A 16,647-nucleotide genomic window follows, 5' to 3' on the forward strand; every position below is an offset into this window, starting at 1 on the left:
CATAGTTTGATGTGTTTGACTTTGGTGTGCCATAGGAAATATTAAAAAATACCGAAAATAATTGGAACAGATTTTTAAAAAATGTAGTACGATAATGTTTTTAACCGTTAAGGTATTAACTATTAAACAATTAAATTTGACTGAAAGTAAATAATTGATAGTTTTCAAAAAGAATGCCAAACTTCAAAGTCTCGATGTCTATCGATATTTTCTAATTTACTAAAGCGCCATCTTTTGTCGTTAAGCGCAATTTTTAAAGAGCTTATTTTTTAAGACGGATTGTTGTTATGTTACTTCGGAAAGACTAAAATGCTTCATTTTATAAAAAAGGATTTAATACAAACGAATAAGTTGTTTACCACACTTATGTCTCGTCTATGATGCAAGTCATTCACATCTTAATTACAATTGCATAGTTACTTACAAAAAGCAAACAATTTTTTAAAAAATGTTCGATTTAAATTGAAATATTCAAAATGAAATAACTATATTTATATTTAAAGAAATATTTATGATAAACAGCTGACTTAAAAGGGGTGGAAGGACACCCACCCACTTAACGGTTTCAGCAACTCGGTGCTCTCTTTTCTCTCTGAATCTTCGTTGGCTGTAGGGAATTTACGGCTAGAGCTGTGGGCTCGGTTCAGTTCCGATTAGTTCGCCATTGGCTCGAGTACCAATCCCATGGTCGCATAGTATTTTTAAACATCGTGGACTAGACAAAACACTAAATGCTTAAAACGTGGATTAAAGTACTGCAACCCATACAAGTGCGCGCTGCAAAGACGGATATAAACTGCATTAAAAATTAAACGAATCGTGTTTGTGTATTAGTGTGATGCGAAAAGTTTCTCATGCGCCAAATTGGCAAAAGTCAAATGATTAAACCGCCAACATTGGCGAATTATGTGAAAGTTTAAATTTGCAGGGATAAATAAGTTTTCAGCCATTGCCACTGAAGGAAAAACGAAGCAAAAAAGGTAGAAACGCTAGTAAAATAGATGAAATCAAAATTTGATTTATTGCTGATTGGTTCCTGATTGACTGTTTGCCAGGACATTTAAGCCCGCACACAAAAACAAGAACTCCCAGACGAACATGTGTATATCTTCTACATAGGTACACAAGAATACATAACTGTAGGTACCTATGTACATGCGATTTAGGAATCTCTGTAGTATTTATATGCCTAGCGAAGCATTTCCTGCCTATGTCGCAGTTGTTACGTTTTCTATATGCCCTGCACTTCAAATTGCACAGACACTCATCAAAAAATCAACAAAAAAAAAATTTAAATTAAATCCTTTGAAAAATACAAGGAGCAGAACGCCTTCAATGCCCTTAAGATAACTCCGAATTTGCAAAACAAGATTTAGGTCTATTTTTTTCGTTTTAATGATTTTTCACATAAAACTTTATTAGCGTTACAACATTTTTCCCTTATTGCCTTTTTCCGTTATTAATTCAAACTTATTTGTGCTTTAGTTTTACCTACTTTAAGCTTTATTTAAAATGTTTCCGAAAATTACATAGATAAAACAACACTCAAAAATTATCGTTAAATTATTTTTGATTTATTTAAATTTATTAAAAACTTGAAAATTTTCACAATTTTCTTCTTAAATTTCGTTTAACATTCTAACTAAGCTCGAATGCTTTTAAAATATCTCATGAAAATAACAAATAGTTCATAATTCCTAGCATACTTTTACGGGCCACTGGGGTCTTTACGTTGAGTTTGTGGGAAGCAAAATCTGTACGGCCCAGCTGACTTTGGCCCCAGTAAAAGACAAAAGCCAAACACACACAAACGTGTGTCTTTGTATGTAACCAAAAAATTGTAAAACTTTTATTACCTTAGAGCAGGACACACTCTCCGAAGGGAAAACGGAAAGTGCTAAAATATATTGGACGTATGCACGTGTGCGTTCCAGTTTGTGGATGTGTGTGTGAATGTGATTTGTGTGCGTCTACGGGTCCTCTTTTGCTGTGTGTAACCTACATTTTAAACGGCATCGGCGACACATAAGAAGCCAAAAGCCGTGGCCAAAACCAAAGCGGGTGGATGTCGGGAGGAGTGTCGGGGACTTTCGGCGTATGTAAATTTGCCTTTATCAGTGCCTAAAAGTAGGAGTCCACACACACACTGTAGCGCAGTTTCCGCAAAGTCTTATGTACCGCTAGAATCAACAGCACTCTCTGGGGGCAGGCGCGCGGATTTCGCTCTCTCTATTTGGAGAGAGTGACATAAGTAGAGAACGAAGAGAGAGCCGATGCAGAATGCAGGATGATGTTTGCGTTCGTTGCTTCCGTTACCGTTACTGTAACATCGTCTTTTCTTCCCCCACTCCTTCTAGCGTCCTTGCACCCACACAAGCGCAGCAAGACCCGCGTTCATTCACATGAAGTCCACTTAAATAAAAAGAATTCAGTTTCAATAATTTTAAAAAACTTTAGCATGAACAAGATTTCCAATTAAAAAATGGAAATTGTTATTTAAAACATTAAAAAGGTAAACTGAATAAGTGAGCATAAATGGAATATAAAATATTTATTATTTAGGGCCTCTACATTAGACTTGTAAATACTGTACTTAATACAAAATTATTAGGAACAAGAAAACTTAACGTTATCCTTTTTTTAATATATAGAGTTTACTTTAAAAACTGGAACGTGTAATTTTTTTTTTAGTGTGTCAAGTGTCCACTAAGCCCTCTTCTGCTATCTATTCCTTTCGTCCTCAATCCCCCACGCTTGTTATTGGACTTGCATTTCCGCTATTCCGTTTTTTGCCTCAGCCGGTGGAAATTTATATGCAAAGTGCTGGGCGGAATTGCATTATGAACGTTTTAACAGTTTGCCGGGACATAAAAATATCTCGCACTTACATAAATTGCTCTGCTCTTTGCTATTTACTCGCTCACTTTTCACCAAGTTCTTTCCCTCTCTCCCTAGAAAACCTGCCGCTTTTAAACGTGTTTGTAATTACATAAACATTTTGCCCACCGTCAGGTTAGAAACATTCACGTATTTTTGTTTGCCAACTAAATGCCTTGTTAGAGAAAATTTATTTTGAGTGCGGAAACTTTTAGTTTCCCTGCTGTTGGCTCTCCGAAGGAATAGAAAATAAATTGCGCTCAAGGAAATGCAAATTGTTTTTCAAATTATACATTTACAGGGAGGAAGTTTATGGATTTGTTGGGCGTTTAAGATTTTAATCGAAAAGTGAACATTCCATATAGGGTTTGAGTGATGGGGTTAACGTAGCAAGATATAATATTTAAGAAATAAAATAAATAATATTTTATTAGGTTGGGATTAGGTTAAATATTTATAACTTGAACATATTTGTATAATATTATATTATACATTTTAGGTCAAATTTAAAATCAATTATAGGGAAGGCAGGATTATGTTTTATACTAACCACAATTTGCTTCCGAATTTATTAAAAATCTCAAAGCAAAGAATACAGTTTAAAAAACCTATTTAAACCAATTTAAAGGTTCCTTGTTCAAAATTCCAATTGGTTTAAGATTTCCAATTGCTTTCACACGAGTCTCTGCCACTTGAAATTTTCATTGCAAAACATGTAAATGTCAGAGGCAGTAGCTACAATCTGACGATCTGCTCCTCAAACGTGCCCATCAACGTCAGCAGCCACACCTACAATCTGCATATATCTGGCACTTGCCATCATCATCGTCGTAAGTGCTAACAAGACCAACACCACCGACCGTTATCATCCTCGGAGCCAAACACATATTCCATTATTATTCCCGCTGCTGCGCCCCACTTCATATCCCACTTCTGGCTATTTTTATGCCATTTCTGCATTGTTCATTGTTTAGCGCACATTATCGCATTTTCCTCTTAAGGCATCAGCATCAGCCGCAGATATTACAGCAGCCACATTCCCCGCCGCCCCCCACCACCCACTGATTCTCTGGCAGCCCACCGTCTGCAATTGTAAATGGTGTAAGTTGGGTTTATCATGGTCGCCGCAGGGATCTACCCTGTAGATTAAAGGGTTATGGAAGCTTATTCAAAAAAGTTGCAGGGAAAATTAAATATGTATTGAAAAAAATATACAATTCAAAACAAAAAAAAGTTGTAAAAAGTTGTTTGCCCATGAATTTCTTAAATATTTCAATAAATATTGATTTATTAAGCATTGTCAATCCAAATCATCTGCATATTATTATTATTTATTAGGGAATTATATTTTAGAAAGGCGAAAAGTTATTGTTAGGATGGAGATTATTTTATTTAAAAATTAAACCAGATATTCTTTCTTAATTTAGGACTTAACAAAAAGTTTTAATGTTTAGCTTAAAAGCTAAAAAAAAACAGTTTCTGCGAGAAAGAAGTTTGATTAAAATTCGGTTTCAAAAGGTTTTTTGACATGGCCGAATCAGTCAGTTTAAATTTTCTTTTTGTTCTTTTAAAAACTAGCGAATTTTCTCCATTTTGCATTTCCTTTTTATTTAAACAATTTTTTTTTTGTTAAAAAACAACCGACGAACTAATCATACCCTTTCGACCTGGGATGAGTTGTAGAAGAGAAACTAAACGATGATTCAGATTGTTGCTACACTTGGCTCACTAAGCTGTCGCAGCGGATACCGCACAAGGATATGTGTGGGTGCGGGTGTGTGTAACCGTTATGTGTATGTGTGTGTGTGCCGCCACTAACACACTGACTGGATGGTATCTCTCTGGGGCATACAAACACTTGGATGCGGAGTGGCTTTTATGTGCGCCGCAGTGCACTGGATACACGGGATTTCTGTTGGCAATGCCACTGCCAGAATGTCGGCTTTGAAATCGAAAACAAAGGACCTATTGTGGCGGCCGATGGCGCTGTCTGCTCCTTCCTTTTTGTTATCCTTTCGCCATTAAACAATTGTTGCCTGTGCGCATCAGTAATTAAGTGTCCCAGTCCATTTGTGTGTAAGTGTATCGGGCCGTAATGACTATTTATAGGTGCTATTGGCTTTTGTCTAAATAAAATGTAAATTTTTGGCCCTAAAAATATGCAAAAAAAAGCGAAGGCTGTCTAAAACATAGAAGTACTACTAGTTTTCAATAATAAACTTGGTTCGGTTTTAGTAGGATTTTCGTCAGGTGCTTAAATCGTAAATAAAATACTTACTCTGATTGGTTTAACTTTATTTAAAATTGCAATTGAATTCTATTTAGTATGCCGTATTTGGTATTCACTTTTTATTGGAGTTTTAAAATGTGATTATACTATTTTTTAGGTTTAGGTTTTGAACTAAAATCCTTAATTAACCTCTGCGATTGCGTTTGTTGGCGGCGGCCTTTGTCTTCTTTTTGGCAGCCACAGGTGTCTGCTTCTTAGTGGCCGCAGCAGTTTGCCTCTTGGCAGCTGCTACCTTCTTTTTGGCGGCAGCACGTTTTGGAGCCACAGTGGTGCGCCTGCGCCTTCTGTTCTTGAGAGCTGCTTTCTTGGCTTTATTTCCTTTAGACACAGGTGATTTCACGGGTGCGCTGTCCTCCGAACTGTCATCAGAATCATCAGAAGAACTTTCTGAAGCACTGGCAGAACTGCCACTTCCAGAACTGTCTGTGTAGTCCTCATCATCTGAATCCAAGTCACTGCTATCGCTTCCTAGAGCGGATGCCGTAGAGTTGTTGGTGTCATCATCGTCGTAATATTCCGAATAATCGGTGTTATCATCAGCAGCTACCACGTAGCCAACCAGAAAGACCAGACCAAAAACCAGCAACAACTTCATTTTTTTGGAGTCAGCGAACGGATAGAGAACCTTACAGATCTGAGGTGAAATTACTTTAACCCTGGGTATTTATAAGTTTCTCTTGCCTGGAAAAAATATATTCTATTTGTTTTTCATTTTTTTATCTTTCACAAACGTTCAATTCGTATATTTGCTTTTTAACTTCTCGAAACACCTGTGTGTGCTATTTTTTGTATACCAATTTTCGGGCTTAAAATGGGTGTTAGAAAATTAATAAATAAAAGAACAACGCATTAAAATAAATAATTAAACACGATCCAAGGCTAAAAGGCTCACAGTTCAAACAAACAAAGATTTTTTTTATTGGAAATATAAAAACATAAAAATAAATATTTACAACGCTTAATCAATGTTAAACTGTTTAATAAATGAAACATATGTTTTTTTATTTATTTATTAGGCCTCACATTTTTTAAATTTGGTATACTTTGTTGGCAGTTGTTATTAAGTTAGATTTATCCAGAGCGCCTACGTCTATTGGCATTATTCTTTCTTTTGGCATTATTTCCCCTTTTTCGCGCAACAGGTGTTCGCTTCTTAGCCGAATTTTTCATGGCTTTTTTAACAGCGGCGGCGACGGCACGACGTTTGGCCAAATTATTTTTCTTGTTATTTTTGTTATTTTTCACGGCCTTACTCTTTTTGGCGTTATTTCTTTTTGCTTTCGGAGCAGCAGTTGCTACTTCCGCAACAGAATCATCGCTATCCTCGGTATTGTCATCTGAATTGTCGTCATCTGAGCTGCCGACATCAGAGTCGTCTCCAGTATCCAATTCAGCATCGCTTTCAGTGGCATCGGTAGTGTCATCATCGACATCTTCTTCATTAGCAACTGTAGAACTATCCTCACTTTGTGCAACTGCCACGTGGGCAATAAATAAGGCCAAAGTCAGCACCAAAAGAAGTTTCATTTTCGCTTTTGGGGGATTTCGTGGTATAAACGAAGAAAGCTTAATCCGATGGTTTTTATACACCCCTAGCACTCGTATTTTATCATTCCCTTTCACAGGGTATTATAATTATACATGATTTTGAACGCAAAAATGTATTCTTTTATATAAATAAATACTGATTTACTTTGAATCTGCCATAGAAATAATGTAAAAATCATAATTGGATTTACTGCAGTGTTTTTAACACCCTTTATTCCTTGAAAGACATTAATAGTTTTAACTAAAAGTGGACCATGTATCTTACTTTTTGAAGTGAATAGAGCTAGAGTAAATAAGCTTCGGCTTTCCGAATAAATTTATATTTCTTGTTTTTCATAAATTAGGAGTAAAATGAAGAAGGTAAATAGACAAATGTTTTGTTAGTTTACTTTTTTTCCAGCTGTGTGTGACTTTTTTTTATTATACATTTGATCTAGAGTTTGTTGATGTTTTAATTAACCCTCTTTTAAGCAAGTTTACTTTCCCTGTTTTTGATAATGGGTTGAAACAATAAGCTTTAGAATTATTTGGTTATACAAATCGGCGCTGTGGGTAACCGTAGCACTCCATGAACTTAAATTGCAAGTTTAACTAAGGACATTCATTCGCCTTGAGGGGCTTATATTATTCTTTTATTTGTCCGCCTTCAACTCAAATCGTTCCACATTCATAAAACGTAATCATTTTACAAACGCGTAATTGAGGTGATTATTTTATGTGACGGCACGCACTCGCCAAATTATTTATGGTTATTTTAGCGCAAGTACAAATTTATATGTTTGACCTTTTTCCGTGCAATTTGCAGCTTGGGATAACGAGCCGAGGCAGGCAGAAGACCAACCCAGATTTACAAAGTTCGTGCCATAAATCTGCAGCTCGCATGGAATTAATATCCAACTAGGAGGTGGGCGGCGGCGCAGGAGTTGTGCTGCACATGCAACACACATTAGTGGGTCACTCGAAGATGATGACGCTGCTGACCGCAACCACCACCGCAACAGCAAAAGCAACAACAATAATAACAACAACAGCAACAACAACAAGAGCCACTTTAGTCGTCTTGCGGCAAGAGGGGAAAATTATATAAAATTATCATGCAGGGCAGGCAGCTATATAGTTGGCCACTCGACAGCGGCAGGCGGGACAAGGCTAAACATCAGCTGAAGGAGCACAAGCAGCAGCAGTAGCAGTAGCAGCAGCAGTAGCGGTGGAAGGAGAGCAGCAACATTAGCAGTTGCCGCATCAGCGACCGGCGACGTATACGTAATGTGCGCCATGACGTATACGTAATGTGTGCAGAAGGCACCAGTTTGGCCAATTTGCCCAGGCAAGCGCTAAACCACTAAGCCAGCGGAAACGCAAATAAAAAACTCGGTTGGCAAACTGAAACTAGAAACTAGAAACTGAAACTGTTGACTACTGGCAAGAGGGAACATCTTGGCCAAATGGCGAAAGTTGTCAAACAAATGCGAATGTGTTGAGCAGCAGACCGGCAGACGGTGTGAAAATGACAAAATGGCGAAGTTAACGTTGCCCTGTCTACTGCGGCGATTGCAGCTGGTGGCGCTGCAATTGCAACTGCAACCGCAACAGCAACAGCAACATCAGCAGCAGCAGCAACATCAGCAGCAGCAACATCAGCAGCAGCAACAACATCCGCACGGCTGTCATTTAATGGCCATGCAGCTGGGACAAGCCGTGCTCCTCTATGGCTGCCTCCTGCTGCTCCACGCCTCCGTTTCCGCCTCTGTCGTGGCCTCGTCCTCGGATCCAGTTGCCATCGCATCCCTGGTGAATCTCTCATCAGCAGGGGACTTGGATGGACTGCCGAATCGCCAGGAGGAACTCGAGAAGCGCCCGCGGAAACGTGATGCCGCCAATGTGCCTGAGGACGATGAGTACGGCAATTATCCTGAAGATGTCGACGACTTGGAGGCCTTGCTTAACAATAAGTCAGGTGGGTGCTCCATTTGACATACTGGTTTCCATAAAATCAAGTGGTTTGCCACCAAACCCAAAAGTAGTATTCAATTTCAATGATTAAATACATTTTCTTATAAAGTTTGTATGCAAAAAATTATATTTAAATCCTCTCTCGGTACTTATAACTTTTTTTTATTACTTTATGAATTGTTTGATAGTTGGCCAATTTAATTATTCGCTAGAATGATTTACAAAAGGTCCCATAAAAATGTTAACCATAATTAAGTGCAAATAAAACTTACAAAGAAATAACTTTTCGCCCGAATTCAGTGCAAAGCGAATCCTGAAAACCAAAATAAATTAAATTAAATTTTATTTTCCAGTACAACAAGTACAATTTATTTATTTTATTTGCATCAGTTCATAAATACGACTGTTTGCTGCGGAAACTTATCTGTAAGCTCCTTTGTTTAATACCATTTCATAAATGAATATTTGTGGCTGCAGTTGCAAACACAAATAAATGGAAATTGTGTTGATAATGCTCTTGGCTGGGACTGCGTTTCGTTGGTTTGCATTGACCTTTGGTCAGAACGAGGTCCCAAAGCGAGTACCCCCGAGATCATAAGAGCCATAAATTGCACAACATCCACTCGCCACATTGGTCCTTGGTTGTTGTTTAACTTTTATTTTTGGCACGCCATGTCCACCTGGCACACAGCATCTGCCGCAACAGCTGCTGCTGCATTCGCATCCTTGCTAAAGGACCATGCCGTGTGATTCACGGACTCATCCATTTTATTTTCCCCATGATGCGGGAATTACAAAATACCACAGCAAAAATTGGTGGCCCACAGTGGGTCGTGTTTGCCTGTGTAGCAATGCAGATTGTATGGGATTTCAATAAAATTGGATTGAGTTTTGTGTTAACAAATCAATAGAATCATTGCACTTATGCATCTAGTTGATAATAATAAACAGATTCTGATTTGTTAAAGAGAAGAGCACATATTAGTTTAGAATTTAATTTAGAATGCAATTTAAGCAAGTGAAACAGTTTCAATGGTTTAGTAGTAGCTATAAATTCGTCTGCAGTAAATCTAATTTATAAAATTTGTTTAATGAACAAACTCTTAAATATTATAAGTTGTATTTAAAATTCTTTTCTTTAAGATATATTCTCTATAAACACATATAAATTTTCTATTAATTATAGGGCAGGCTTTTGTAGTTTTTTTTAGTCCCACATTCATTAAATTTGCATTTTGCCATTCTGGTTTTAATTGTTAAATGGGTTTGCGCATTGCAGCTAAGGGTAAATATATCGGAGCACCGTGCAACGAGCTGAAGTGTGACGTAAAGCTGCTACACGTGTCCTGCGACAAGGAATCACAAACCTGCACCTGCGAACGCAATTATCCCGTGCAGCTGGGACTGATAAAGGGATGCGCCAAACGTAAGTTTGTTGCCATCGCAACAACCATTGTTAACTCCCACGATTGCATGTTACGTATCCGTTTGTTGGCAGCTAAAAAACTGGGTGATCAGTGCTTCTATGACGAGACGTGCATCTACAACGACGAGAACTCCCTTTGTGTTCAGGTGCGGCACAATGCGATGTGCCAGTGTGCCAGCGGATTCCACTCCGTGAGCTACGTGAAGCCCACGCGCCGCATCTTCTGCACTCCAGGTAATCTTTCACAGCCAAGAACATCAATTACACATGTCGCTTACAATTCTATTTTAAGACCAAGCGGAAAATAAAACAAATTGCACCTGGTGCAAAGTTAGCACTCTGTAATATATACAAGATAAATTCAAGCTCAAAATATTTTTATGTAAAGTTCTTACAAAATCTATTAATAATTCTGATATTTGAACATTTGAAAACAGTATAAAGTAGGTCACAAAATTTCTGAAAAGAAAATAAGTATAGGTATTAATAACAAGAAAGGAAGCTAGCTACTCCGAAAAGCAAAGTTATATTATAAAATTCTTATTTGCTCTTAAAAACGATGTAATTTTGTTTTCTCAGATCTCAGCGAACTGAGTTCGGATCTGCCCACTTTGCTGGGAGTCTCCACGGGCATCGCCGTTCTGGCCGGGCTCATCTGCATGGTGCTCCATCTGTTCAGCAAAACAAAGTATCCGCGGCATCGAAACTACGGGGATGCCAGCATTCCGCCGCCCATTCTCTACTCCAGCGATACAGGTGATTAATGCTGTATAAATTTGTTATTGTTCACCATTTTCCCAATTAGGGATGTGTTTTCATAAAGTTTACAGAGTGAAATTTAAATTGAAGTTTCTGGTGATTGTTTAAATAATAAAACTTGTAATATTTCTGTTTAATAATAACATAGACTTAAATATATAAGATGGTCTTTTTTTTTACTTACTTTGCTATTTATGGATTTTTTAAAAATCTTATAAACATAGCTTAAACCTATTGAAATTTCGGGAAGGCTGATATAAAAAAATTATAAATTATAAGGGGAACTTTTTTTTTTTAAAGGTGTTTTTGAATGGATAATTTAATAATATCGATTATGTGATTACTAATAGGTAGAATTTTGGAGTGCTTTAATTGAAAGAGATTTCATTCTTCTTGTTTTTTTCTACTAGCTATCTAATGAAGTGGTTGCCATTGTTTCAGGGATACCGCTCACCGTTCACTCGGCGCGTCCGTCGTCGCGTTCCAGCATCCGGTCGACGGGATCGATTGGCTCCTATGGCAACCGACGCGCCTCGTCCGGCGGACTGGGCGGGGCAGCCGGCGGCGGAGGAGGCGGGGCAGGCGGGGCTGGCGGCGCAGGAGGAGGAGGAGGTGGGTCAGGAGGCGGCGGCGGCGGCGGTGGCGGCTCGAAGGGCATCCTGGTGTCGACGTCACGAACAGGTGCGGCTAGATCGGCCGCCATATTGCTCATATCGTGTCACATAGCGGCGGTGTCCAAACAGAATTCCCGGGCCTCGTCGCGGCACACATCCGGAGCGGGATGCAGCCAGCATTCCCGGGACGATCTCGATGATGGTGGAGGAGGTGGTGGAAGTGGAAGTGGTGGAGGAGGTGGTGGAGGTGGTGGGAGTGGTAGTGGGTGCCGCAGCTGCGAGAGCACGCTCTCGATGAACCGCCACCTGCAGAAGCAACTGAACCACCAGCGGCATCTGCTCAGCTTTGAGCTGTCGCCGGCGAGGTCAAGGAATCAGGATAGATTTAGGACATTATTGGGCATGAATGGCATTGATAATTTTAGGGGTCACGATGATGAGGACGATGACGATAGCATAGATCCCAGCACAACAGTCCAACATGCACACGCCCATGCCCATGCAAATGCTAATGCCCATGCCCACGATAGCGATCCAGCTGATCCTGGTGGTTTTTGCGGTTTTGGCGGTGGCGGTGGCTATGTCGGTGTGTCTGGTGGTGGTTACGGCGATGCCGACACCATTGGCGGCGACTCCAGCGGCGGATACGCCACTGGCGCCGAGCTGCATCACCTGCAAATTGGCGCACTGCCGACGCCGGCGAGTGAAACGCCACGATTTGCGGTAAATCAACTCAAACATCAGTCATCCGTCATTCGACATTTGACATTTGACATTCGACATTTGACATCCGATATCACAGCCCATCCATTCTGTTCGATCGTGTGGTCTGCTCATCCCCATTCGCATTCCGAAAACAGTTCCACTTCACAACAGAAACAAGTTTAAATATGTGCTATTCGTATCTGTTTAGTCGATGCATCCTTTTCCGGTTAGAGATAGTTTAAAGTATGTTTTAGCCCTTAGTTTTTGTTTTATTTTATGAAAGAAATATATGATTTTTTTTACTCGCTAGTTCTTGAAACTACCATGACTAAATATTCATTACTTACACTAGAAAAATCCATGAATCTCTTAGTAAGTTTTTTTGTTTGTGGGGGTTTTTCATTAGCACAAAATTCATGCGAAATTAAATGCATAAAAATGTTGTGAATTTTAATAGCCCTACAATAAAAACTCACCAGTATACATGAAGTTGCTCATAAAAATAGAAAAGAAATAAGGACGAAAAAATTCGCTTCTTTGTTTGCATTAACTTTGTTCATTAACACGACCAAAAAACATGCTGCATTTTTAATTTATTATTTCGTGAGAATGCAATCGTACCAGTACATTCAGGTGTAATTAAAGTCCTTCCAAATCATCAGTATCTGTATGGATGTCATGTCTCATGAGCCATAATTAAGTCTCGCAAATTGAGTTATCCATGCAATCACATATCGTTAATTCAGCTCAGTTTATTTACAGTTGGAAACCTAATTTGTGTACATTGGCGTTGGTTATCCCTATCCCCCTGCTTGTCTAATTAGTGTTTAAATTGACTACTCTGTCCAGTTCAAAACGAAAGACTACAAATCAATTTTTGCGTTCTCTTGATGATCGATGTTACCATAAATGTGCTTCCGAGCCCCTCTGTTTCCAAATACAAAGTTGTTACATTGTTTTACTTTTTCTATCGTTACCAAAACACACACACATACACACACACACAAACACAACGACACGCACACGTGCACTAATTCACAAGCTAAATATCGAGATAATAATTTAAAACAACATGATTAGCGATATAAATAAATGAGAAGAGAATGAAAACGGCTGAAAAGGAAGAATTGGGACAAGCCAGAGATCCTAAGGATATCAAAAGCGACATTTCGACAAGATGATATTGAAGCAATATGGCGGTGACTATGTTCATAGACAATCTTTCCCAACATCCACAAAATACGAAATATTGTAGCATAACCGTACACGATTTTCTAGCTAAAATATATTCAACTATTGCAAATTAAGAAAATTTTGTCACACACACACACACACTCACATAAAAACACGAATACACACAATTGCAATTGCATGCATCCTGCCGGCAGTAAAGGACACTTGTCTGCCTCCAGGATTATCCACGCCACTCAACCTCCGGCTGACCTTTGCCTGAACTTTTCCGGTTGAGAATCTAAAAGTTTACACACACACACACACACACACATACGAATCGATAAAAACGATATGAAAATTTTCTTCTTCTATATATGTTAATCCTGCAACTTTATATGTGAATGTCTTCCGCTTCTTCCTCTTCTTCTATATCTGCTACTTTTCTTCTTCTTGTGCGCCTTGAATTCTGAACCGAAGATGTCTGCATTTTGAAAGAAACAAACTTTTCCTATATGAAATTTCCGTTTCTGTTTATCTTAATTCTTATCCTATGGACCTTGGCAAGTTTTGTAAATTTATCATTAGCATATGGTTAGGAAAAAGGTCAAGCCTTAGTACCACATTGCGTATGAGTAATATGTGTGCGTATACGTAATGTAAATGGTGGAATTTTTATAGTTGTAATTTTTTTTTAGTTTAGGTTATATTTAAATTAATTTTTTTATTGGTAAAACACTTTTTTTTTGAGCCAAAACTGATTAAATTTTTTAGGATAAAGATAAAAATGTTTTACTCTCAATCTTAAGGATTTAATCTGTTAAATGTTTAAGGACTTCTTAATAAAAGGTTAGGGTCTCTTTAAATTTCAAAAATTTTCTAGGAATTTCTACAGTATTCTGCAGTTTAGGAATCTTCGGCTGCTCGCACTCTCTTAGTTTGCTTTCCAATCGCTTCGGAATGATCTTTCGCTGTGGCTTTGCATTTTTGTCTCCTGTCTTTCTCATGTACTCGTATATCTAACTTGCTATCTTTCTCTACCACGCCGTTTCTTCTAACCAAAAACGCTTCGATACTCACTCAATTATGATACTGCAACCCCATCCAAATATCCTGATCATCGAGAGTCATCCAACTGACAACTATATTTCGATTCGATTCGTTCGCTTGTAGGTTCTCGAAGACCAAGTCTAGCGTCGGTGCACAGCACCAGTTCCTCGGTGCGCAGCTACAGCATGATGCGCTTCGAGAAGGAGACGCAACAGAAGGAGATCCGGCAGGAGATGAAGCTGCGACTGGCCCGCTTGCAGCAGCAGCAGCACCTCACGCAGAACAAGCCGCAGATCGTCATTGGCGAGGCACTCATGCAGCACGGCGCCCTCAGTCGCGTCACCATGGCCACGCCCAGTCCGCTAACGCCCAACTCACTGGACGAGCTGCTGCCATCGGTGGATGAAAATCAGGAGGTGAGCTATGATTTATTTATATATACTTATTGGATAGTTTAAGAGGTCAATAACACTTCCAGAAATTAGTAATTTTTGATATGGTTTAGAACTTGGGGTTTCAATTGCTTAGATAAGAAAAAATGTTTTAATTCTTAATTAATTAAATAGTAAGATTTGGATAAGGAAAACATGCATATCCTTCTTCATCTAAAAACTGTTTTGTATTTGTTTAAATTATCACAAATATTAATTATCACAAATATTAATCATATTCATATATGATTTTATTTAAATCAACTTAGTAATTAGAACAGATAAGCCACAGATAAAATATTTATAGCACTTCATAGATATTAAATAAACAATATATTAATCAATTTGTAACCACCTTTAGTACCCTCCCAGGCTGGAGACGACGTTCAAGCAATTCATACAGCCTCAGGCCGGAGGAGCAGGTGGATCCTCTGGAGCCGCAGTTGGAGCCGCTTTAAGAGCAGCTGCCTCCCAATCGTCGCCGGGAAGTACGAACGGATACCACGGCCCCTGCAGCTCTTCGACTGAGGCCCTCTAAAATAGTAATAGTTTCGAGTATAAGTAGGCCCAAGTTGTAAATTAGGTCGTAAGTAAGCGAAGGTTTAACATCTAATTTGCGTAGTAGACAAGGATTTGCATTAAGAGCTCGTTGCTAAATTTATTAAATTCAAATTGAACGTCAAACGTGTTGTAGTCAGCTTAGATTATGTGTAACATAGTAAGTAAAATCAGCTACGTTTAAGACTAGAACTAATAATATGATTATAAGTGAGTTCTCAAGTTAGGCAGCCTTTGTGTGTATCATAATACGTAGGAGCTAATCGAAACATTTTATACGTGTGTGTATATTGTCATACAATTTTTGTAGAAGTTATACAAGCGGATCGAAGTTATCCAGCTAGTGAGAAATGTGGCAGGCCAAGTGAAAGAGGTTTGCGATTGCATTGTGCTGCTGAAGAATTGATATACCACTCGGCTTTCACTTACTTAGATCAACATGAATTGATTAGCTTAACTAGTCTAGAGTTTATCGTTAGTGTGAGATAGTACTGATAAAATATACGCAAGATGAATTTATACAAAATCGGTTTACACAACAGCAGTAATCTCTTGTATGATGATAACTGTATCGGAATATGCCAGATAAATCTAGCTAAATCAATAATTACGTTAAGTCATCGCCACGAATTAAATCAAAAGTGTTAATAGATCGAAATGAGGGAGGGAGGATATTATAGATTCGGTTCTTTGTAGGAATAGGAGTCTTTAACGCATTTTCCGAACGCCGGATGTGCAAAGTCAATTTTAGTTTACGACTTACGAATTTTTCTACAGAGGCGTTTCAAGTGAATACAATAATCGAAAATGTGTAGAACAATTGTACATTACTTACTCAATGGTAATACATATTATTTAATATTTGATACCAAGGTTGTTGACTGTAGTTGATGTTCTCTACATCGTAAATCGTTTGGTTCCATGATTTACTGTATCCTATCTATAGATCCGTTCTCAATAGTACGAAATACAGCAGCTATAAAGATCGTTACATATACACCTATACAAGCGTACACACACAGGTGTACGCCTATTTGTACTACTAACTATGCTATACATACGACGAGTAGACACATATCTGGAGTTCAGTGTTGGTTGATCTTGGGAGTAAATAGAAATAAATGCAATTTTGTGTTTTCAACTACTTACGGTCTTTTACTTTCTTTCGGATTGTTCTGGATTAAAATTTGTGATTTTAAGGCAAGAAATAGAAATATCTTTATATCAACAATTAATATATTAATTATGATAATAATTAATAATTAT

The 16,647-nt window shown here is 38.3% G+C and overlaps 3 protein-coding genes across 4 annotated transcripts; 1 reads left to right on the forward strand and 2 right to left on the reverse strand.

Annotated features, from left to right (window-relative positions):
• The first annotated feature begins 668 nt into the window (after positions 1-668).
• LOC108086911 lies at positions 669-16,525 on the forward strand. 2 transcript variants are annotated; one of them, XM_017183985.1, is made up of 8 exons: positions 669-980; positions 7,521-8,672; positions 9,948-10,094; positions 10,167-10,328; positions 10,674-10,850; positions 11,295-11,534; positions 14,516-14,808; positions 15,185-16,525. In XM_017183985.1, the coding sequence occupies exons 2-8, from the start codon at positions 8,231-8,233 to the stop codon at positions 15,359-15,361; spliced, it is 1,638 nt and encodes a 545-aa protein (XP_017039474.1). In that variant the 5' UTR covers positions 669-980; positions 7,521-8,230; the 3' UTR covers positions 15,362-16,525. The 2 variants fall into 2 exon arrangements, with proteins under 2 accessions (XP_017039474.1, XP_017039472.1); XM_017183983.1 differs by lacking the exon at positions 15,185-16,525 and having other exon boundaries at positions 11,295-12,190; positions 14,516-14,629.
• LOC108086882 (suppressor protein SRP40) lies at positions 5,292-5,762 on the reverse strand. The gene has a single exon (XM_017183943.1). The coding sequence runs from the start codon at positions 5,760-5,762 to the stop codon at positions 5,292-5,294; it is 471 nt and encodes a 156-aa protein (XP_017039432.1).
• LOC108086881 (39 kDa FK506-binding nuclear protein) lies at positions 6,239-6,719 on the reverse strand. The gene has a single exon (XM_017183942.1). The coding sequence runs from the start codon at positions 6,692-6,694 to the stop codon at positions 6,239-6,241; it is 456 nt and encodes a 151-aa protein (XP_017039431.1). The 5' UTR covers positions 6,695-6,719.
• Positions 16,526-16,647: the final 122 nt, after the last annotated feature.

The sequence above is a fragment of the Drosophila ficusphila genome, unplaced genomic scaffold (genome assembly GCF_018152265.1).
Source record: "Drosophila ficusphila isolate 14025-0441.05 unplaced genomic scaffold, ASM1815226v1 contig_286, whole genome shotgun sequence".
Taxonomy (NCBI): Eukaryota; Metazoa; Arthropoda; class Insecta; order Diptera; family Drosophilidae; genus Drosophila; species Drosophila ficusphila.

Bases quoted from the DNA above. Each gene is read 5' to 3' on its own strand.
- LOC108086881 (XM_017183942.1), bottom strand. From the start codon at position 6,694: ATGAAACTTCTTTTGGTGCTGACTTTGGCCTTATTTATTGCCCACGTG.
- LOC108086911 (XM_017183983.1), top strand. From the start codon at position 8,231: ATGGCGAAGTTAACGTTGCCCTGTCTACTGCGGCGATTGCAGCTGGTG. The intron at 10,329-10,673 runs GTAATCTTTCAC...TTGTTTTCTCAG, and splicing joins CCGCATCTTCTGCACTCCAG to ATCTCAGCGAACTGAGTTCG. The intron at 12,191-14,515 runs GTAAATCAACTC...GTTCGCTTGTAG, and splicing joins GTGAAACGCCACGATTTGCG to GTTCTCGAAGACCAAGTCTA.
- LOC108086882 (XM_017183943.1), bottom strand. From the start codon at position 5,762: ATGAAGTTGTTGCTGGTTTTTGGTCTGGTCTTTCTGGTTGGCTACGTG.